This window comes from Crinia signifera, chromosome 2 (genome assembly GCF_055691185.1).
Source record: "Crinia signifera chromosome 2, ASM5569118v1, whole genome shotgun sequence".
NCBI lineage: Eukaryota > Metazoa > Chordata > Amphibia > Anura > Myobatrachidae > Crinia > Crinia signifera.
The window spans coordinates 265,494,224-265,518,906 of NC_139218.1; the positions used below are offsets into that span (position 1 = coordinate 265,494,224).

General features: G+C 41.5%; 1 protein-coding gene across 3 annotated transcripts in view; it reads right to left on the bottom strand.

Moving 5' to 3' along the window:
* VWA3B (von Willebrand factor A domain containing 3B) overlaps nucleotides 1-24,683 on the bottom strand; it is a 159,461-nt gene that overhangs the window by 57,313 nt on the left and 77,465 nt on the right. For all 3 annotated transcript variants that reach the window (XM_083168556.1, XM_083168557.1, XM_083168558.1), the window contains 3 exons: nucleotides 11,517-11,635; nucleotides 6,519-6,569; nucleotides 1,516-1,720 (listed from right to left, as the gene is read on the bottom strand). In XM_083168556.1, the coding sequence (XP_083024682.1) occupies nucleotides 1,516-1,720; nucleotides 6,519-6,569; nucleotides 11,517-11,635 (375 nt within the window). The remainder of the gene's footprint in view (nucleotides 1-1,515; nucleotides 1,721-6,518; nucleotides 6,570-11,516; nucleotides 11,636-24,683) is intronic.

Consider the following 24,683-nt stretch of genomic DNA (forward strand, 5'->3'; position numbering starts at 1 on the left):
AAACAGTGAAAAACCCCATGTCGACCTTATGACCAGTCGACCTTCCTCATGTCGACCTTTATGCAAATTCGACCTTAAGTCATGTCGACCTTGGCCCATGTCGACCTTAAGTCAGGTCGACCTTCCTGCCAGTCGACCTAGTGGCGCCGACCTAATGACTGTAGACTGAAGTTCATTCTAATAGATGACCGCATCCCCTTTTATAGCGGCTGTAATAGAATTCAGTTTAGACTGACTTTTATTACCGAAGGCAGGAGAAATCATTCAATGGTGAGAGACCATCGAATGATTTCTTCTGCTAGCAGCCGCATTTGAGGGGATGTATTAAGGCCCCCATATAGTATGCGATATGGGCCAGATTTCACCCAATTCAGATCCAGCCCAAATCGCATGTTTAGACATCCCTTCCGACCCGATGCGCGATCGGAGTCGGGCAATCGAAACAGCTGCACATAATAGTTACTAAATCTTATGTGCAGCCGTTTAGATTGCCCGACTCCAATCCGATGCGGGGGACACTGTGAGGTAAGTGACGGGCAGGGCGAGAGACGGGCAGGGGGACAGGCGAGCAGTAGCAGTGGGTAAATAGGCAGCGGGTGGGGTACGCCAGAGAGAGGGGGAGAGGCAGACAGGGGCAACAGAGGCATCGGACTGAGGACGCTGGTGAGAAGAACAGTGAGCTGCGCATGAGGATCAGGGAGCTCCAAGGGAAAAAAAATGAATATGCAGCCAGTGATTGGCTGAGAGCTGTCTCAGCCAATTGCTTATTGGCTGAGACAGCTCTCAGCTGATCATTGGCTGCCCATTCATTTGTATTGGTTGTTTTTCCTTGCATCTCCCTGATAATTATGCCCAGCTCACTGTTCCCCTCACCGGCATCCCCCACCTGCTGCCTCTGTGTACACTGCCCCTAGCCCCTTACCAGCTCACCAACGCCCCCCGCCCGCTACCTCTTTGTCCGCTGGGCCTGTCCGGCTCTCTCCCTGCAGCTCCCCAGGAGTTGCATATAATAAGTTGCATGCGATTTATCATATGCAAAACTTGGCACATCAAGTGCCTAATCCTGTGTACCCCTCCCGGGGAGCTGCAAGGGAAATCAGGTTGGCCTTGTCCCTAGGACAAGTCGTTTTAATGTATGGTATGCCTTTAGAAAACACATCTCCTTGCATGCTACTGAAGGGATTCAGAATCCAGGCGGTGGAGGGGGGAGGGGGCTCATGTTCGTTAGGGCGGTGCTTACTAGCTCACTAGGCATGTTTTATCAGGGGAATTATTGCAGGTAATTTAAAGAAAGAAGTTCAGTTTGTGAAATGGTAAATATTTTTCCTCAAAATATGTAATATGTTCACATCATTTTAATATATTACTACTATTGTGGTATTATTTACATACTTGTCTGGAAAACATTTCCCTGAATTCCCCCAATGGTCAGTTAGTGCCTAGAATGTTACAGAATATAAGACAAGCTTTATGAGGCATAGACATGTACAGTTTCTGGGAACATAGGTAGATTACCTGTTCATTTAAATCATCCTTTAGTGAATTTCTCTTGGAGGCCTCTTGTAGATCAGAAGCCTGCTGAAGATATGTTTTCCCAGCTAGAATTTCATCTTCCAGCAGCATTACATCTTCAGGAGACACAGGCCACCCTAGACTGTCTAAAGTTTGCAGCAGGGCCTCTTTATATTCCATGTATGAGACTGGAACATCACTGTCAAACCTTCAACAATAAGTATGTAAACGTTAGTTTTCTGTATATAAAGATATCTAGGTTGTTATAAATAGTAATACATTATCTTGTAAATTACCATAATCATTTAAATTGTGTGTGCCAGGGGTAACAGAAACACTGTACCAATCCTCGTCTATTATGATATTCTATATTAGCAGAAGTACTCATCGTTGCCTGGATTCAAATGTGTTAGTTATTAGGTTGTCAATGAGTTGGGAGGAACTGTCAACATGTTAAAAATAATGAGTTGCTTACTAGCTCTTCCAACACACCCATGAGGTGGCTGCCCAGTGTTGTTTTTTGTTTCTGGAGTGTTTCAAGTAGCCCTGATTCCCAATGTTTTTTCTGTCCAGTTTTATAATCACTTTTCCATTGTGAGATGGGTTTAAAATGTTCCTTTTGTTATCAATGTTGCTATTCCATGGGTACACATTTTTGTCTTCCTAACTCCATTTCTGTCAGTTATTTTAGTTCACTGAATTATGGTTATAACAGTCAATTACTTCAGGTACTGTAATTATTTCTGTTAGTTATTACTAGAGACAGGATTATATGCATTTGCATATTTGCATATGCATTCGCATATTTTGCCCATTCTCACTGGTTATTGCATATTTTACCTAAAATCTAGTATTGGCATATTTTAGGCCCCGTCCTCTTACCACCCATGAGTTACAGCACTGCTTTGCCCTGCTGCTGCTGGCCAGGTAGTGGTAGAGTGTGCAGGCTGGGGCAATATGTGCACAGTGTGGGGAACCTTGGATATACGCTATGTGTTGGATATACACCATTATGAAGCTCCTAAACCTTTGCCTGCCCCTGGCCTGGGACTTTACACCAAGAGAAAGACTTCTGCAGCAGAGGAGGTGGGCGGAAGAGTTGTGACATCATGCAGCGCGGAGGAAATGCTGTGTCACAGTGAGTATGAGGAATCCTTCCACTGCGTGCCCTCACACGCTATGCTGATCCATCGGCGCTGGAGATGAGGGTCCGTGTAGTTGATGCAAGAAGAGCTTTGGACGCTGCAGTATGCTGTAGTAGCCAGGAAGAAAAAAAATCCTGTGTACAGATGTCTAATCTGCAGATGCTGTGGACCTATCTTTGAGGGTTATTTGCAACTAATTGTATGCTGATTTTTAAATAAAGAAGTGAAAAATTACTTTTTTTATTATTTAATGTAGCATATTTTAACACTTTTTATGCATATTTTAAGTATTTTTCATGCATATTTCAAGCTTTTTATGTTGCATATAATCCTGTCTATAGTTATTACAGTTCATTCAAGTTTTCTTCCAAATTCATCCAGTGGAAGGCCCAGAACAGGCTCACTCTGGTAAAGTTCTGCTCAGCGTACACCACTGGGAAGCATACTTGCCTACTTTTGAAAACTAGTTTCAGGGAGATTATAGTTGGTAGTAGAATTTTGCACAGCGCCCCATTGAGGGGGCGTGTCATGCTCTTCCCAAAGGGTGTGTCTAATTCCATATATGGAGAGATTGTGCAAAGAGATTGTGAACGTGGCACCTAGAAGCGTGGCTGTGTACTGCTACATCTGAGAGGAAACTTTTAAAATGACTTATATCCAAATGTAGATGAGCCCAAAGCAGCTAGTAAGAGCTACTATACTTGGTAAAGTGCTGGGAAATCGTGATGATGAATCAATGTATAAGTATCTATCTCTCATTCCTTTTTTCCCCAAAAAATATAACAGTGTAATGTGGGCTAGGTGAAATGAGGGAGATTGCTAGACTAACGAGGGAGAGAGGGAGATTGCTGCTATTTCAGGGAGTCTCCTGCAGAATGCAGGAGGGTAGGCAACAATGCTGGGAAGTCCAAGTGGGACCCCAACACTTTAGTATGTCTCTTTGGGATTCAGTGTTTCCACTCTGTCAAGTTTTCTTACATCCAAACCCCAAATGCATAACTGGACAGACAGACAAACAAACAAACAAACCAATTCATCTTATATATCATACATATATGGCCTTAGCCTGGAACAGGGTGGATTTGTTTTTGTTTAAACCCTGTCAGTATTTTAGGATGGATAATGAAGGGTACTGTATGTGTACCAAGTTTAGTCAAGATCCATCAAGTTACATAGGAGCCTATGAAGAACGAACAAACATACATACAAGTATGTGTGTAAATAAGACACAGTAACATAATCTTGCATGGTGATGTGAACACACCTTAAAGAATACATTTGCTGTAAATAATAAATGGCATTTCAATCAGGGTAATTTTAATCAGGAATAGCTGCAACACTGCTGCTAACAAATGTTGACATCAGTGTCTTTAACATTGTGGAGTCCTTTGTTTTATATTGGCTATTTGCTGATCCTTGTTGCACACACATATGTCCAAGAACTGGAGTTTATGTAGACTGTCACATAGTAAGCTTAATAGCTTATTCCACTTCAAAAACAAAATCATTTTTCTTTAATAATAATCAAAACGGATCCTCCAAAATCAATGCTGCTCTATGGATAACAAGTCACGAACAGCAATAAGAACGTGAGCATAGGAGCTGCATGTAGAAAGACTCATCACATCCATGGCTAGTTAAAAATTATGCATTATCACATCAAAAAGATGAATCTTCATAAATTCATTGCAAAAATGTACCCATGAACTGAGCCTGTGACTGAGTTACTGAAATGATATCTGACAACCCAGTGGCTGTGTGTTCTGGCAGTGGCACATCAGTCCCATCCAAAGTGAGGAATATAATGGTAAGAATGATATATAAACCCCTCTGTTATAATTGTTGCTTCATTGTAGTCAGTACCTGGCTAGATAAATGATAGATTAGTCTCTCATCCTTAGTGGTTGGCATCTTTTCCCTACAATTTCACTGATGACCACTTCTTGTATGTTCAGACCTTGATTAGCGGTTTGTGCTCTTGCAGTACTGAATGAGACACTAACAGATTTGGTCAATCTGAATGGTCTTAGGTATCTATCTGATCTATATCATTTAGTGATGAGGCACTAGTGAAGAGATCCCTTTTAGAAAATGGGAGTCGATTTAGATGAAAACTTCCATTGTATTGCTGTCAGTAATCATTCATGTGTGCAGTCAAGTGATACGCACTGTGTTCCAAATGGGTGTCTTCCAGCCAATTCCACACAACTCTTTTGTCTTGTGGGAGTGTAATGGCCTCGCAAGCTGAATTCCTTGGTTGATCGTAATACAGAGGGCAACCCGGGTTTAATCATTCTTGTAACCCAGGTCAAATTGCTGGGTTGGTCGACCTGGGTTATTAGCTTTGGTGCTTTCACACCGCACCTCGACCCAGGCCGACAAATCAGCAACACGGCAATAACCCAAGTCCGAGGTGCGAAGTGAAAGAGGTATTTCTTTCAAAAGAAAATATTTTCTTGCCAATTCCTTTCCAACAGTAATCAGTGTTCCATTCTCTCCCCAGTTAAGCTCTCCTTGAGCCTCAGACTAACAGAAACAGCCATCAGAGGACAGACCACCTGTCTGTTGCCAGCTTAAGTCTCTCTCTTTAGCTTCCTGCATCCAGCACAAATCACAGCTCCACAGTGAGCGTCAAATGGGCATTGTCAAACATCATTACAATGCCGATGGGGAGCATTCATAACTACAGGGTATAAACAGACTGCAAACTATTACTATACACATACAGGGGTAGATTTATTAAGCTCGGTGAAGTGATAAAGTGTCTGGTTTTTATCAGCGGCCAATCAGCTCCTACCTGTCATTTTTCAAACTAAGCCTGTAACTTCACAGTTAGGAGCTGATTGGCCAGTGATAAAAAACAGACACTTTATCACTTCACCAAGCTTAATAAATTTGCCCCACAGATACTAATTCAGACTTGATCGCAAAAATATTTTTTTCTCAAATGAAAAAAACAATGCTGCAATGCAGAGTGAGTTACATTTGGGTGGGGGGTGTTCAAACTGAAATCTAAAATGCAGTTTAAAAATAAAGCAACCAGTATTTACCCTGCACAGAAACAATATCTAATCCAAGATGCACTAAGCTAAATGCATTAATGCACGACTAAGCCGAATCTAAAGGCTACCACCCACTAGCTCGATATGGACACTTTTCATTCGACACATCGCATGTCAATTTCCTGCAATTGCGATGTGAGCTGCGTTTCCATGTGCGTTCCCGGGCTGCCATGAATATTCATCGCTGGGATCGCATATGATACACTGGGGCAGATGAGGAGATAAAGTGGAAAGTGATAACGCACCAGCCAATCAGCTGTGTTTGAAAAATAACTGGAGTTGATTGGCTGGTGCGTTATCACTTCCAATTTATCTCCAATTATCTCTTCTACTGGCTTCTACATCTGCCCCAGAGTATGCAAAAAAACTGCATACAATGTATCGTATGCGACCCTGCCGCCCGGCAGCTGCCAGGTGAATTGGCGTGGTATGACATGTAAGGTACCGTATGTGATACCTCGCCTTAGTGGATGGGGGCCCTTAACATTCTCTGCAGATGTTACATCTGCCCTCCTGCAGTGCAGCATGGTTTTTGTCCATTTCAGGCAAAAATTGCTTTGCGATCAGGTCTAAATTAGGCCCAAAGTTTATGTTATCAAGCCTAGGGGTATATAATTTAATTTTGGAGAGTACAGTAATTAGAAATGAAATTTCTGGTGAACAGCAGAGTAATATACAAGTAACCTTTTTACATGCTCTTGGGCATTTTAACCAATTTTATTTATTCTGGATTTCTTTTTATAGCTACATTTCCTGTATCCCAGTCTAGCAAGTGCTTGCACACGAAGTCGCGACTTACTTGTCTCTTTCCTCCTGTGATAAAGCCCTCCACACAACTAGATTGAGGCGCCTAGTGAAGGACACAAAAGGTGGTTTAAGCACACTGAAGATGATTAGCATAATATGAATTCAGTAAATAGATGATACAGTTGAAATGATAAATAAAGTGATTTGCATTCCAAATTCACCATAGCATCAAGCTACATCTCACATTGTAGCCATGCAATTATCTTCTACATAAAGGGATGAGAAAACAGCATCTCTCATCAACGTTCTTAATTATTTCTGGGCCACTTGGGAGACAAACATTTTTAAACCATTAAAATCTGACCAATTGATTTGATGTTACAGATGTGTCCTTATACAGTATTGCTGCAATCGAGACAAACAGCACCTCTCAGCGTGCTAGCTCCTGTGAGTCTCTGCTAACGTGTTAGTAGCAATGCGGCACTTGTACAGATGTCAAGGGCCGCAAGTTTCAAATTTTCCACAATTGCAACTATTTGCAGCAGCTCGCAACCCATTAACGATGGATCGAGGGTGCAGACACAGGGCCCACACATGCCCACTGGCTCATTAATGGCGGCAATGGACCCACATTTGCTGCGATTAGCTTTTAAGCTAATGTCTGGCACATTTTTATATCTGTGTGTGACTGAGGGGGTATTCAATCCCGGGTCCTGACAGCCATGACCCTGGCCCATTTTTCCTTTTGCTGGACCGCATATCGCCAGGTGGGATTCAATGTCCTGCCTGGCGATTGGTGGAAAGGGGGCATGTCCGTGTGAACAGCCGTAGATTGTTGAGATTCGGCCGTGATCGCGACAATTCACGGGAGTTATCAACAAAATGGTAAAACAACTTTCAAAGTCCAGCCCGTTCTGTCAATCTGCCTCTTCAATGCTGTCAGGCTAGACAGCATTGACTAGGCACCCACCGCTATTTCCCCTGTCGGAAAAAGCGCCAGGGATTGAATCTGTATACAGTCCTGCAAAGGGATTCGGCTGGCGGGTGAGGGGTCTTGAATCGGACCCTTTATGTAATGCCAACAACACAACTTACAGTACTACCTCATAGATTCATGTATCTACTGTATCTGATGAAAGGCCAAATCTCTATTGTTATCCACATGCTTACAGAAGTAATATTTCACTTAAATTAACATTATAAATCTCATGAATAGTCAAGGCAATAATTACGTTTAGCTATTTCCTATTTTTGCACCCTATTCCATTTCGCCCTATTTCTCTATACCCTGTGTGGACTTGAGACCTACAGTGCCTGCAATTTCTGTTTGCCTGTCATTTATCATTATGTCCATACTAGTGGTTGATATATCTTATGTATAACGCCCTGTTTGTTGCATTTCTCTTTTGTGTTCTCATTCATGTTCACTCATGTTTTTCTGCAAACACTTTGCACCAATTTTTAAACTCGCCATGTTTTTGGGTGTTCACCTTTGGGGATTGCTTTGCAGTAGTGGCACCTGGATCCTCTGACTTTGGTGCTGCATAACATTCCCTTTAGAATGTCAGCTCTAAAGAGCAGGGCCCTCTCTCCTCATGTGCTTTTCTAAGAATATATCTCTGCCATTGGTATAATTACGTCAGTAATGACACAAGTAGGGTAAGATTCTGCGCTTCCACTTGGATGTGGCAGGGTCCCTTGAAGTACCACCCCCTACAATAAAGACACAATAAAAAATAACAGTAGGGACCCGCGCTTCCTATTAAAGTAAATGTTCTTATCCTTTAAAGCCTGGTACAGTAAAGAAAAAGAAAAAAACTGCGCAAAAGGAAATACTAATATTCGATAAAATTTATTAGAAATAATAATTAATTATACGCTAGGTATGTAGCCACAACCTATAGAAAATTAAAACATAAAACACATCTACATGAATAAAGATACAGATAAAAATATGTATAGCATCCAATATGGCTAAACTATTCAATAATCACAAATAACTCAATGTTAATTACCCTATAGGTTAGTAGTGCAGGTTATTGGATTAATCGGCTCTTTAAAAATATATAATTGGATAATGCACAATCCATATATTCTCTCTCTGAAGAAGCCGCCGACGCTCACAGCAGGCGGAGAAACGCGTTAGAGCTCAACCAAGAACCCTCCATTCTCTCATGGTTTACTGTGACGCTGACTTTTTTGCACCCGAGGAGACCTGCCCTTCAAATTTCAAACTACTGGTGTTAAAACTCCGGATATAGTTGCACCTACCAAGGAAATTCAGTTCCAGCAACTGGGAGGCACTAGGGACTGCAACTTGCTACAAGTCTCCAAAGGTACTTACCTATTTTTTATTATTTTTATGTCTGGCCAGACAATCTTTGCAACTAACCTGATGGTTTGCTATTAACAGCACTATATGCTAATCGGAAACATACTATCTACTAATTACATCTAAAAAAACATCACCATCGGTTTGAATGTATGGACTTTCTGGATCCAATTATATATATTTTTAAAGAGCCGATTAATCCAATAACCTGCACAACTAACCTATAGGGTAATTAACATTGAGTTATTTGTGATTATTGAATTAGCCATATTGGATGCTATACATATTTTGATCTTTATCTTTATTCATGTAGATGTGTTTTATGTATTAATTTTCTATAGGTTGTGGCCACATACCTAGCGTATAATTAATTATTATTTCTAATAAATTTTATTGAATATTAGTATTTCCTTTTGCGCAGTTTTTTTCTTTTTCTTGTTTGTTTCAATTGGGGCTAGCTGAGCAGTCCCACTAAACAGCAGCAATAGTGGAAATACTCACACTATTTGTAGTGTTTAATAACGTCCGGATTATTTAGCGCTGGTCTCTTTTTTTTCTTTTTTGGTACAGTAAAGGCCAGATACGGTACCAGGCTTTTATATACGAGTTATTTTCTGTGTATATGTTATTGATTAAATTATACTTTTTACACTATGAGTTCTTTCCCTCTATGCTTTTATCTCTGAGGGAAATGGAAGGACCTAATGAAACGGATAAATAAGTGTGTGACCCCCGATCTACATGTAATCGTTGGCCTAAGAGAGGCCCCAATATGGTATGGGCATCTCACCATTTCTAATAAGTCATCAAATTATCAGCACTGAGTCTACACCATGAGATCTCTTTCTGTTTTTTTCTGAGGTCAAGATCTCCGATTGAACAACATAAAGGAGAAATACCTATAATTAGAGTCACCTTTACTGTTATATTTATGATTGCGTCAGTGTCCGCTGCTGCAACTGTCTTTTATTTACCATGTACTTGTCCGAATTTGCATTTGTACTGTAAATCACTATTTTCTTGTTTTGTTCTTTTGCACATCTATATATTGTCAGCCACTGCGGAACCATTGTGGCACCATATAAATAAACAATTCTAATAATAATTGACTAATGCCACGCAGCATTATGCACCTAGCACTGATCAGCTGTAATTGACAACAGCATGCACTTGCATGATTGGCTGCTGTACTCAATGGGGGTGACTTTTATTTACATACATGATTACGCCCATGTCAAATGACATCCAATGAGCCCGTGGTGGGCTTGGTCAGCCTGTGTCAGCATGGGATGTTCTGTTTTTGCACGTTCTTCTTTTGCTATATAACTGGCCCCCAAAACTTCATCATTATCCCCTGAAACAGACCAGTTGATTGTGGTTAAAATGGCTGTCGGGCCGCTGTCATCACATTTTGACAGTATGGATCTTTCATTTTTTTTTTTTAAGTAAAAACGCTACAACTGATGCCTCTTAGATACAGAAGCCCGACTACTCCTGCTATTTCCCTACTGTTATGATGGGTTGACTTTGGACCCTTAATCTCTCTCCTGCTCCTATTATTTTAACATACTGATAGTTGGCCTAACTTTACAGTTTCCAGGGAAATCAGTTTGGCCAGCCCTGGTAAATTGGAGGGGGCATGGCCTCTGCAGGGGGCATGGCCTGTAATTTGTGTGGGCTCGGGGATCCTTATTTCACATACAGAGAGAGAGATTACAAGCTGCTGCTGCTTCTCTCCCCAGTACAGCACACAGCACTGAGCAGTGTGTTCTGAGCTGTGGAGAGAGGCTGTGCTGCAGCACCAGCCTTTCACCTCTCTCCCCACTACCTGGATCCCTACAATGATGGATGGGGGGGGGGAGCAGGACCGGGGACACCCAGCAGACCCTGTATCTATAAGAGTACAGCAAATCCAACTGTTTATCCTGCATAGAATATATATTATACTTGCCAAATAGTATAGATTTGGGGATCGTGCCTCTAATCTGCCGTCAAATTCTATGTTTCTATGTTTCTAATCTGTGATACTGGGATGGGCTCATTCTGGAACTTGGTGAGGGATTGTTCGCCAGTGACACAGTTTTGGGATAGAGTCAAGCCAACCTTATCCGAGTGGGGCATTCCCAGGTCTATACATCCCCCAACAGGATGTTGTCTTGGAATATTTAATGAGGACTCAATTGATCCATATACTAATTTGTTCACGTCATATATGTGCTCTGGCTAAAATTTCCATTGCTCGGTCATGGTTGGCTTCTGAGGGATGGGAAATGGCAACCTGGCTCTCATTGGTTTGCGTTACTGTCCAACATGAAAAATACGTCTATATTTCTCGAAGAGCTGTTGCCCATAGCAACCAAACCTTATCCTATCTATCCTTTTCTAGGATGCAACAGAAATTATAGAATCTGATTGGTTGCTATATCCCCTTTAATTTTTAGAAGCTTTAGTAAATTAACCTCTAGATGGGGAGACGAATAAGATATTTTAATGTTTATCATAAAGGGTCAAAATTGAGGATTAATGAACAAAAAATAAATTTAATCCTCCATTTTCCAGGTTATCTGTTCAGAAATACAGTATGTTAATTCAAAAGGTGTGCTCGTCTGTGCTCTAATAAGAATAGATAAGAGAGCAGGATAGAATTTTTTTGTGAAGACCGGAGCAAAAACAGAGAGCGGCATTGTCTAGTAAATATACATAGGATGTAAATTGTACCTTTCATAGGACTTAATTGCTTGCTCAAGCTTCTCTTTGTAGTCTGTAAGATTCACAGCCTTGGGATTAATTAATGTGATAAACTTCCTGTTTCCACTTACATGAGCCAACGGGAATACCTGAAACAATTATCACAGACAAGGATAACATACAGTATATTCCAACTGTTTACAAAGTCGTACTTGCATAGTGAAGATTACCAACATTGCCTTCCTTTTTAGCATCTTTATTTAGAACAGTATATACAGGTACAGCAGCAGAGAGATTTTTCTGATTGCAGATCCTTTGTATAGTATTAAAACAGTGGCAACTGTAGCACTGCACAGACAGATGAAAAGATAAATTTAGCATGAGTTGTGAGTATGTGCCCCATTGTAAATGGGACCTCATCCAATGTGTTTACTTACAGACTGTGGAATAGAAATCACTGGCCTGTGAAATCAATGGGTCATTGGTCATCCCAGAGTGCCTATAGCGGATGTGGTATAGCGGACCGACAGTTGGGACTCAGACGGTCAGTAGACAGACATCGGAAAAAAATTAAAAATTAAAAATGGCCGCACGTGCCCGAAGCCTGTGCATGCACATTTCACATGCAAAAGAACAGGCCAGAAAAAGGTACTTTGTAACATGTGTCAGGCTTAGATATTCTCTCTGGAGTACATCCATCATTGTACCTTATTTTCTTTATATATTTTATTAATTTAGTTATATTTTATTTAATTTATTCAGGATGCATTATGTTTAGTTAGATTTTTTTTTAATTCAGTAGTTTTTATTGATTTTTCAAAAAGAAAAATAAATTAAGTAAAACATGGAAAGTAAAGGTGCCCATACACAGTACAATATATCCGTGAGTTTTGAACTAGATTTGCATGCAAAGTGATCTGAAGCTAGTTCAAAAAGCACGGGCTGCACAGACTTTATGTGCTGTGCGATGGGATGCCCGCAGGAGCGCACATCGCATCACACGGCACCCTTGCACCATGTATGGGCACCTTAAGGCAACATTGGTTTGTATCAAAAACAATATCGCAGTATTTCAACACAGTAGAAAATATATTAGGGATATTTAACAGAATATTGAAATTGTATTCATTTTAGAAGAAGAATAACTTCTTAAATGCCCGTAGGCACCATACGGGCACAGCATCACAATAGAAATGAAAGAGATAAAACATTGGATATAGAACTCTACCACTATAGCAACCTATTGCCTTACAAGCTTGGGAATTAACCAGGATGAGAGAAAAAAAATAATATATATATATAAACAAAAATAAGAAAACCCAAAACAAACCTCTCTGTAACCCCCCTCCCTACATTACCCAACTCAACTCAGGCATACTTGGATTACACTAATCTTACACCCTCTAAAATTACTGTAAGCTATACTATACTATACCCCCCCCCTCCCCCCCCCCCAGATCTCAGGATATTATGATAAGGATATGAAGAGGGCGATAAACGAATGACCCCAAGCTAGGCTGAACTAGATCAAGCTCTCCCCCCTGGATATACGAATATAGTACATGAGAACAAGCATGTATAATATAGGGCTGCATTGTAAAATTTTACCTAACAATTGCAGAAATATAAGCAAATGAAACATGCGTACTGTGTATCAACAGAATCATTTGCAGAATAAGCAGACCAAGATTCCAGATTGGTATAGAGGCCATTGAATGTCAGTGGGGTAGTCCTGGGCAGATGTCAACAGTAGCAGGGTCCTGGCAATGTAAACTCTACCACTACTAAGTAATAGTGGAATCAGCTGTGGTAAGTATGGCAGGGATGGCTGCTTTTTCGCGACAAGTTAGATCCTTAATTATTGAGGGCCCCGATAATGAATAGGCCAAATAGTGAGCAACAGTGTCTAATTTGTGAGAGCTATTCCAGCCTCTGACTCCCTTCATATTATAGTAAAGAACATAATCGCAGTGATTTAATAGCTAAAACTACAGTATTTTATTTTGTTTTTATTCAAAGCTTATTATAATTGATATTAAACATTTACTAGTGGGGTACTAAAATGTCATACATAATTTTCATTAAATATCATTGATGAGGCTTGTCCTCTGACCCCTGCCACATGCGTTGACCATCTATACCTGCTTACATCCTGCCATCAACCCACCTCTCACCTGCTTGCACCTCATGTCATCTGTCTGTTGGCCCTTCCTTGTAAGCTCTTCAGAGCAGGGCCCTCTTCCCTACTGTCGTCTAAGCCCTCTTCTCATTTCACTCACAGCTCTCCCATACTCAAACACTCAGGGAGAAATGTAATAGGTGGCGATTTTTTAGACATGTGCAAATTTTGGTAAAAAACATCCGAAATCGCATGTTTTCCAAAAGTCGTACATGTAGGGTGCGATTCGCGGTAACAAAAAAATGCACTTTTTGCCGCGAAATTGCACATTTTGAAGTGGCGATTTTTAGTCACACTTCAATTCGCATCCAGATGTTTTCCCATTATAAAATATACAACTCACAAATGTAATAGGGTGCGATTTTTGGTAAACGTTACCAAAAATCGCCCCAAAAAATAGACCAGGTTCTGACAGACGAATTTGACAGAACCATGCACAGATCATTGAGATCTGTGCATGGTCCTGTGTAAAAAAATGTGTAAAAGTGTTTTTTTTTTTTTTTTTTTATCGGCATGGGGTCCCCCCTCCTGAGCATAACCAGCCCCGGGCTCATTGAGCTGGACCTGGTTCCAAAAATACGGGGGACAAAACGCATAGGGGTCCCCCCCCGTATTTCTGAAACCATCCCCAGACTCTTGGACCAGTCCTGGTTCCAAAAAATACGGGGGACAAAAAACATGGGGGTCCCCCGTATTTTGATACCCGGGCTCCAACAGCCAACGGTGTCATGCCACAGCCGGGGGACACTTTTTATATAAGGTCCCACGGCCAAAACATGAGCACCGTGGCTGGTCAGCCTTGAAGGGGGAACCTGGAAGAGTGGGGACCCCCCAATAAAAGGGGTCCCCTCCAGGCTGTTACCCGCCCGGGGCTGTCACCGGCATCTGTGGCCAGTGGACACCGGCCTGATAGGATCTCACATACCTAACATTGCTTTATGCAGGAGAACTACAAGTGCCAGCAGACCTCCCCCGCATGTTGGGACTTGGAGAACCACAAGTCCCAGCATGCGGGGCATTAATGGGCCCGCTGGGACTTGTAGCCCACCTGTAAAAATAATGTTAAAATAAAACACACACACAGAAAAGTATAACTTTATTTCACACACAAACACACACTTGACTTTTACACCAATATACTTACAAATCCAGGGTCCAGCGCTAGTCTGTCTCCTGCATTGCCAGCTCACCCCGCACTGACAGCGGGATGAGCCGGCTTTCTCCTGCACAGCTAACACCTTCTGTAGCGCTGTCCCAGCGCTACAGAGGCTGATAGCGTCTTTGGCTTATGCGACTCCATGGACGCATAGCTCAGCCAATCATTAAATATGCAAATTGTATACTTTTCAATGGGAAAACATCTGGATGCGAGTTCCGGCGAGACTAAAAATCGCACTTTCAGAATGTGCGATTTCGCTGCAAAATCGTTGGTTTTTGCCTCTCATTAAACATGCGAATTAGAGAAAAAGTGAGATTTCGGCCGTTTTTGGCGAAAAAAATCGCAAAAATCCCATTTTCACATCTCATTAAATGTCACCCTCAGTGTTCCTCTTTGACTACCAGCCCCTAGTAGTACGTATCAAGTCCTCACTACCTACATTTAAGATGTAATTTGTATTGAACTGTGGCATGCATTTTACCTGTAATCTTTTTCTGGGATTCCCGGCGGTCGGGATTACGGCGTTCAAAATCCCCACGCCGGAATCCCGACCGCCGAAATCCCGACAAGGGGGGGACGTGGATCGCCCCCCCCTTGCGGGCTCGCTGCGCTTGCCACGCAGCGGGCCCGGTGCCTCGCTACGCTCGGCACAATAATTTATTCTCCAGGGGTGTCGTGGACACCCACGGAAGGAGAAAGTGTCGGGATTTCGGCGGTCAGGATTTCGGCGTCGGGATTCTGAACGCCGGGATCCCGACCGCCGGGATTTAAACTGCATCCCCTTTTTCTGTTATTTATTTACTGTAATGTTAAGTTTTGTCTCCCTGTACTGTTCCTTTGTACAGCGCTGTAATAATAATAATAATAATAATTTTTAAAAAACCATTAACAATCCATTCACAAGTTCAAGAAGAGAAGTAAAAAAATATCTATCTATCTACAACACATTATGTAAATTATAAGCACAAGATTAAATTACAGGTACTACAAATAAAGACAAACAAAAAATATAAATCGGCTATGTTTTAAGCCATGGTTTATTAGGTTTTGCAAATTAATTTGGTTATATACCTGTGAGAGGAATATTACTATATACAAATATCAACATGCACATCGTTTAATTCTCTGTAGACCTTTTTCCATTCAGTTCAGTCTGTATGACGTTGTTTAATTAGTTCACTAAGTGGAGTCTGGAGGTACAATGTATTTATATTACCTTGTGCTAATTAACTTGCACAAGAAAGTGGAACTGAAAATAGGTATATAACACGCAATTGTAGAGATAGGATAATTAATTATATGTTATTTTTTAAGTCCGATACAGCTGCTGCTAAAAATTGTAAGGAAAAAACATTGAAATGGCGCATATTGGGAGTGGTTTGTGCTCACATGCGGTGGGGGCAGAGGATGGTCGCTTGCTCGTGGTTTGTGTGAAAACGTTCTCCCTGTTTTTATTGTTATGTGAAGTAAAATTGTTTTTTTTTTTGGAGATCATAGTGCCCTGAACCGGGTCCAGGTCATTTATAGCATACCCACTGCACTGTTATATGCGCCATCTCTGCTGACCATTTCTTCCTAGATTTGCTAAACCAAAGAGTGGGTGTTTTTGCTCTTTTTCCGGTCAACAGAGGGCTGCTAATAACATTACAGCTAAAATTGTGCGCACAGATACCACCAATCCCCTTTTATCACTGTACGGTACGGTTAAAGTAGTGGTGTTCTGCTAACACCATTACTTTACAGCTATGTCTACCTCTGCATATTACTTACTGCACACACACACACACACACACATGCATCTTTACGAGTATATGCTGTGTAGACCATTAGGTAACCCACCCATATACCTCCCAACATTTCTAAAGAAAAATGAGTGTTACTTATTATTTTACTTGTTCTACTTATTATTTTACTAGTAAAGATATCTGGAAACATACAGTACATGCTTGGGTCTACTTATCATAATTTAGAACATACTGTATTTATATCAATCATATGACCTATTGATTGTCGACATATACAAGGGCAGATATTCAATGCTGTGGGCGAGCAGCGACAGCCAGCAGGACTTCCTGCTCGCTGTCACCACTCACCCTGTCAGTATTCATCGCACCCCCCCCCCGCGCATACGCCAATTCCCCCTCGCTCAAAAAATGGAGCAAGGGGGAATTGGCGTATGCGGCTCGAGAAGCAGCGAGACTCGCGGCTAAATACAGCAAGTTTTCTGCATTAGCCGCGGGTCTCGCTGTTTTGGGGAATTCTCGCCGTCCTGTGACGGCGAGGATTTCCCCAGAACGTTGAATAGAGCCGGCGTGGGGGTTAAACAGTGAGGATCGCTGGTTTTCTGCAATCCTTGCTGTTTAACCCCCTCACCGGCTGCATTGAATACCTGCCAAGGTCTGTCAGCCATCCGAATATCTCCAATCCCTGGTATTCTGGCCTCATCAACCAAAGCCTGGGGTTTATTAACCCTTTGAGTGCCAAGGGAATTTGTCAAAATAGATATGAAAATTGCCAAGGAAACCTTTTAATTAACCCTTGAGTGCCAACGTTGCTGTGAGAGATCCTCAAAATATCAGTTAAAAATGCCAGCGCCGCTCACAGTGACTGTTCTTTTTTTTTGGTGCAATATTTAACTAAATTTCAATTCATTGTGCAGTATTCAATGCCGGTGCGAGCGGCCGGCGAGGGGGTTAAACTGCGAGGATCACAGAAAACCAGTGATCCTCGCAGTTTAACCCCCGCGCCGGCCGCTCGCACTATGCAACGTTCTGGGGGAATCCTCGCTGTCACAGAACGTCGAGGATTCCCCTAAACTGCGAGAGCCGCGTCTAGTGCAGCAAACTCGCTGTAATTAGCCTTGGCTCTCGCAGCTTTTGGAGGCACATTCGCAAATTCCCCCTCGCTCAAAAAACGGAGCGAGGGGGAATTTGCGAATGAGGGGGGGGTCAGTTGAATACTGACAGGGTGAGCGGTGACTGCGAGCAAAAAGTCCTGCTCGCAGTCACCGCTCGCCCACGGCATTGAATATATGCCATAGACTTGGCTGTATTTGTATTTATTTATACTAAAAGAACAGTTGCTGAGAGCAATACTGGCATATTTAGCGGATATTTTGAGGTTTGCTCACAGCAACATTGGCCTGCACAGAGTTAATATCCTTATTCGATCTAAGAGCTAGATAGGACTACACAATGCTACAAATGCTCAGCTAGTAAAACAAAACTTTTGAAAGTCAAAGCTTGTAGGTCACATTGAAATCTGTTCTGTCACATTTCCTCCATCCCATACAGCACACTGAGAGCAATCATCACACATATATTACACCATGACCTATTTCACCTGGGACACAGGGGACTGCTCCAGTTTCTCCCTATGTATTTTCTTATAATGAAATATATGCTGTGTGGGAGATGCACAACAATAAAGGTGAAAAGCCTCCTTTTCTGAACCTCGCAGAGATACATTGGATCTGAATATGTATGTTCCCCCAGCAGTAGTACTGTGGTAGTTTATGAAGAGCCGAGCCCCCTGCAAAATTACGAAAGCATAATGCTCTGGGACCGTACAAGGCTTATGGGTATAGTCGCTCATTTGTTTTGTATTGTTCTGTGAAGGTCAGAGGGCCCGCACATGGCCCCAAAAAAGACTGTTCCATATAATGTCCATGCTGGACATGCATGAGCTGTGTTTGTTAGCTTACAATTCATCCGCAATCCATACTGAGCCTGCTCAATACTGCAAACTACTACTTTTTCTGGCTCACAACAACAAAGTGACAAAAATGCCACAATGAGACACTGCTATATTTATCTCTAAAACTGCAAAAAGAATTGGCTTTTCGCAGTTTGGTAAATTGAGAACACACAGCAAAGATGTATTGTTTCACTGAGGAACCTGGTTGGTAAATTGGGCACAGCTGTAAAAATCCTTTTTTCTTTTCTCAGAAGACAAAAGAAAGATGAAGTCACAGAAAAAAAAATAGACCCCTCTGGATCCAAAGTACTGTAGGCAGTGCTATTTTTCAGCAGGAACCTCTTATTAAATATGACATCATCAGGAACCCCGTTCCTGAACCTGTCCTGGGCCAATTTCCATAAAATACGTATTACTTTAAAGCTCTTTTTGAGTGCCTTCATTTTCTTCAAAAGAACAACTTGAAGTGTATCTAATTATTTTTTTTATATATATTTTATTATTTTATATTGTATGGACATTACAATCAGAGGGCGCTGAAGACACTATTGGTGGTGTGTTTGAAGTATTTACAGTTCCAGCTAGTAGGGGACTGAGTGTCAACAGCGACCAATATATGTTTTATAACTTAATAGCGCAATTTTAGAGATTTTGTGTTGCGTATATATACTGCAGTTTGGTCTACCACATGTATGCTGAGCTCTGCTATTGAGGAACCTGTTGATACTACATGAAACGGTTTGATTGAATTCCTTCCGAAGTTCCCCCTCCCCTTTTCTTTAAAAGGGTCCCATTTGGAAATTGGAACCTGTTGATACTACACGATACGGTTTGATTTAATTCCTTCCGGAGTCCCCCCCCCCCTTTCCTTCAAAAGGGTCCCATTTGGAGATTGACTACTTTTTTAGATGCGGTTACACATTGAGATTAAGACCTACAAAGGATCTTTTCTTACACCCCTTCCATATTGGGTCAGAAAACTTCTGACATCTGGAGTTATAACACCTGCATTCAAGGTTAAGTTGCCTATGGAAAGTTACCCCTGAGGAAGTCATTTATCGATGAAATGCGTTGGGTTTTTTCCTTGCATTGACCGAACTGAACCAATGTCTCTACACAGATGAAAAAGTGTTTTATTGTCTTTTAAAAATTGTATTAAATGGTTGTACTGTAATTTGGCTGTTGTTTTTTGGACATCTGGTGGTGGACACTGCCAATTAGGGGCGCACTCTGTTTCTTGCTACCTATTCCTTCACCATTCCCCCACTAACAGGGGGGACTAACAAAGTTGCTGCCCGCCTACAACTTCTAGCGCACTGACAGGGTACCTCTTCTTGTCCTATATATATATATATATATATATATATATATATATATATATATATATATATATATATATATATATATATATATATATATATATATATATATATATATATATATATATATATCTTACCCCCTGATCCTTCTGGACCAGGCAAGGAGCAGCGACACTCCACGGACTTTTTAAAACAAGTGATGTTTAATCCATATTGGTTTAATCCATATATAAGTGTTATGAAGTGTACATCATGCCGACGTTTCAAGACCTACAGGTCATTTTTTCAAAACGTAAACCGCAAAGTGCAAATAGTGCTGTGCCATTCAATGGCACAGCACTATTTGCACTTTGCGGTACACGTCTTATATGGAATATGGACTGGTGCACAGTCCATTTTCAAAAGATATTCACACTCACCCTCTTTGTGGAAAGAAAAGTCTGAAAAACCGGCGCTCCAATTATGAGATGTCTTATAATTGGAGTGCAGGTTCTTCAGACTTCTCTTTCCACAAAAAGGGTGAGTGTGAATATATATACTGTATATGTATATATTTTTTGCTTCAATCTATATATAAAGCCTTTTTGTAGATACCTCCCAGAGTTCATGAACCTATTTTTCCAGAAAAATAGAACTGACTGTAGGTAATTAACACTTTCAAATGTCTTTTGCAGTAAAAAAAATAAAAAAAATTAAAAGACTCTTTGTAACGTATTGGAGGGTGCAAATTTATAGTTTGCAGGAGGTCATCGAACACTCTAGCAGCAGCCCTGCATGAATTACCGCTAAATGAGGATCTTTACTGCATTATTACTTATGCCCCTTTCAGACCGCACTTTAAAAACGGTATATTGCCGTTTTTTTACCGTTTTAAAACGGTAATGTGTGCGGTCTGAAAGGTGCAGGACCACTTAACCGGTTAGAAAAAAACGTTTTTTCTAACCGGTTAAAATGCAGGGTCCTACCCGTTTCAGAACCGGTATTTTAGGCTCAAAATCGGTTCTGAAACGGTATTTAGGACCCAGCCAATGAGCTGGGTCCTAAATTCAGCACAGTGAATACTTAATGAGCGCTCATTAAGTATTCACAGCACTGGAGCCCCCCCCCCGCGCGCGCGTCGACACCCCCCGCGCGCGTGTCGACGCCCCCCCGTGTCGACTTACCCCGTGCCGGTATCTCCGTTGTGGTTCCCGGCACTGCAGCTCAGTATGCTCGGAAAGCACTTATGAAAAAAGTGTCTTTCAGAAAATGGCTGCCCCCATACGAAAGACAGTTTTTTTAAACAGGGTTTCCTATGGGGCAGCCATTTTCTGGAAGACACTTTTTTCATAAGTGCTTTCCGAGCATACTGAGCTGCAGTGCCGGGATCCACAACGGAGGTACCGGCACGGGGTAAGTCGACACGGGGGGGGGCGCCGACACGCGGGGGCGTCGACATGCGCGGGGGCGCCGACATGCGCGGGGGCGTCGACATGCGCGGGGGGCGTCGACACACTCTCGGTCGACACGCGCGAGGGGGGGGGGAGGAGGGGGGAGCTGCACGGAGGGGAGGGCTGAAGGCTGCACTGGCTTTGACCCTGTATTTGGAAAGTTTCCAAAATTGGGTCTGCCAGTGTCAAAAAATCGGCACTTAAACGGTAATATATCGTTTAAGTGCTGCGGTGTGAAAGGGGTTTTATCTGGCAGACCCGTTTTTGGAAACGTTTCCAAATACAGGGTCAAAGCCAGAGATGCGGTCTGAAAGCAGCATAAGTGACCTAATATAACCAATGTTTCCTACTTCTTTACTAGTTTTCATTATTCTACTTTTAAAAGGAAAGAAAATGTATTAATGAATATGTACAGAAAAAATCTAATGTTCTCACTGATTTATTGTTATTATACAGAAAATTTATGAGAAATATCAAGTACTATATTAATGCTGCGTCAGCAGACAGCTTCTTGTTAGTCAATGAGTATTCTAATGAGGGGTATAATTAATTAATCTCCTGATACAGATCATGTAATGCACTCTTGTTATCAAGCTATTGAGAGCACACTCTGGCATGATGTTAATGAGGGGCTGCCATAGCAACTTAATGTGCTTATTGGAAAATGAAATAAAGAGGCAGGGAATTTTCTAACGTCCTGTAGTCTTGGCAAAGAAATAATATGTTCACCCCACGGATGCAGGTGTCTGGCCCAAAAACATTTTTTTTTCATAAACAGTTAAATATTTAATTACAAAATGTTATAAAAAGTAGGATTAAAAAAAAAAACTATAAGCAGTGGCCTATTTTTTAATGGAAAATACAATGAATAAAAAAGAAAAAAATTTCCATAGTTTATGTGGTAAAAAATCTTTTATTTTAATAATAATAAAAAATTTCCTTTACTGCCTCAAACAATCAGGAGTATTCAATGATTTTTTTCTCCATGTGCAGCGAATCCTGTTTAGGATTCGCTGCACATTCGCAGGGTTACGGGGGCTGCAGCATTCACTGCCAGCCCTCCCTGTCACCCTATTCAATGCAGCAGGGGCTCGTTGCCCCTGACGGCGAATTTTAACCCCTGAGGCGAATGCCACAGGGAGCCGGGGGACAGAGGCAGGCAGGGAGATGTAAGCCTCCCTGTCTGCCCAAGAATTTTTGTTGGGGAGAAGGAGGGCTTAAGGGGACACAGGCAGCAGTAGCTGCCCCCTGATAGCTGGCAGGGGGCAGGGGACAGGGGGTAGGGATCCGCTCCACTGGTCCCGCTCGTAAGAAGCCGGGACCAGTGTGCAGTAAATATATGAATATCTAATGAGCGGCTCCCGGCCCCCTGCTGGCGAATGTGTAAAAAAAAAAAAAGTAAAAAGTAAATCTATATTAATGTACTTAAAGCACATGGATAAAAATAGCATGCCGCTTCACAGAAAAAAAATCTGATTTTTTTTTACACCAAAAAATAAACCTTTATTTTTAAAGATCACTTTCCAGTTCACCTTAAAAAGATGTTGAAGGCAAAACGGTGAATCATGGCAAACATCAGGGAGAAAGCAATTCGCCATCCTAGCATTGAATACACTCTCGGCGAATCCCAGTGAAAACCCCATTGAAACACACCAGCGAATTGCAGCGAGCATGAAACGGAGAACTGGCCGGCATTCACTATTCACTTTCGGCGAACAGTGAACATTGAATAGGGTGAATCAGATTTTCAGTGAAAAAGATTCACTGCAAGGAGTGAAAACAGCCCGATTCGCCCCCCCCCCCCCCCCCCCCCCCCCCCCCCCCCCCCCCCCCCCCAAAAAAAAGATGAATCAGGAGCATTGAATACTGGCCAATGTTGATTATATTCAAAAGACAGTGATGGTACATGTACTTTGTGAAATGGCAAGACCCCCCAGTGATTGCTACTCATGGTGATGCTCAATGGCATGTATTCAATGCTCCTATGTCGCTGTAAAAAACGGTGAGAGTGCATGTTTTTTGGAGAGTGGTGAACTTTTCTCTCCTATTTTGTGCTTCCCTCTATTCAGCTCTGTTGCTTCTCCAAAAATATTTTGCGAAGCTAACTCAGTTCACCCTTCACTTCTCACCATTTCTGTTCAATGGGGATTTTAGTGTCTCTCTCCAAAAGTGTATTCAATGCACAAATTGCGAGTCCTACTGGTTTCTTTTTTTACAGCAGTTCACCATTTTTCCCTCGGCATCTTTTTTAGGTGAACTGTAGGACTATCTTTGTTAAAGTTGTTATTTTTTTTGTTTTTTATGGCTTATAAATTAAAAAAAATGTACTCTAATGTATTTATTGCAAGTGCCATAATGCTGTACTTCTATATTAATTTATTTGGAATTAATAAGTTATTTTAATGGTATCCAATAAGAAATCAGTAATGCTCCTAGTTAGACCCCCCTAACATAAAACAGCATGCAGCAGGCAGGGAAGCTCAGGGAGACCCCTCCTAACATAAAACCACAATTTAGGGGTGTATTAAAAAAAAAAAAAACTAAACCAAAGCCCCCAAAAAAGCATTTAAAAATGCTAACAATTACAAAATAAATAAAATAAAAACCCAGGGCACTGAAAGGCCAAAGCACAACACAATAATAAGAATAAATGAGGACAAAATACACAGCACCAGTCTGCAGCCACAAACCCAATTAAAATTGTCACACAGCCATGTGTTGTAATAAAAACAATGCACAAAACACTAACCTTAAACCTGTTCAGAAGCCAAAATCCACAGATCCCCCGAACACACTGCTCAAACACAAGTCTGCACACCTCACATGGAGAGCAGGAGAAACCTGATCTCTCCTGCTACAGCTCACCCATTTCCCCTCGCATAATTATGCAGAGTTCGCAAAAAGGGATGGTGAGCTGCAGAAGCGTTGAATAAGGAGACAGACAGAAAGGAGGAGATGATTAAAAGTGGTGAGTGCTTCAGCGAGGTCACGGTGACATGCAGGAGCGAACAGTGAGCCTGACTCGCAAAAAGCATTGAATACATGCCAATGACTCTACTGAAGACCATAAACCTTAATAAACAGGAATAAAACACGCTGGTGGACACTTTCTCCTTTGGTAGGGCTTTTCAGAGCATCATAATGAGATCCCTAAATCTAAGCAACTTTTTATCCAATGATAATTATTACAATTTAGGGTTTTAAATATGTGTAACAAGTGAACACGTAATAAGATTAGAAAAAAGTAAAAAAGTTTGTCCCCTAAATTGTTCATGTAAAATATCACAGGAAGTACTATAACACATTTTTCTACAGGACCCCGCAGACCCTGCAGTGACAAATAAAAAAAAAAAGAGTTTGATACAGGTTTGATACATAATAGATCTTGATCTAGGCACACTAACAGACAATACT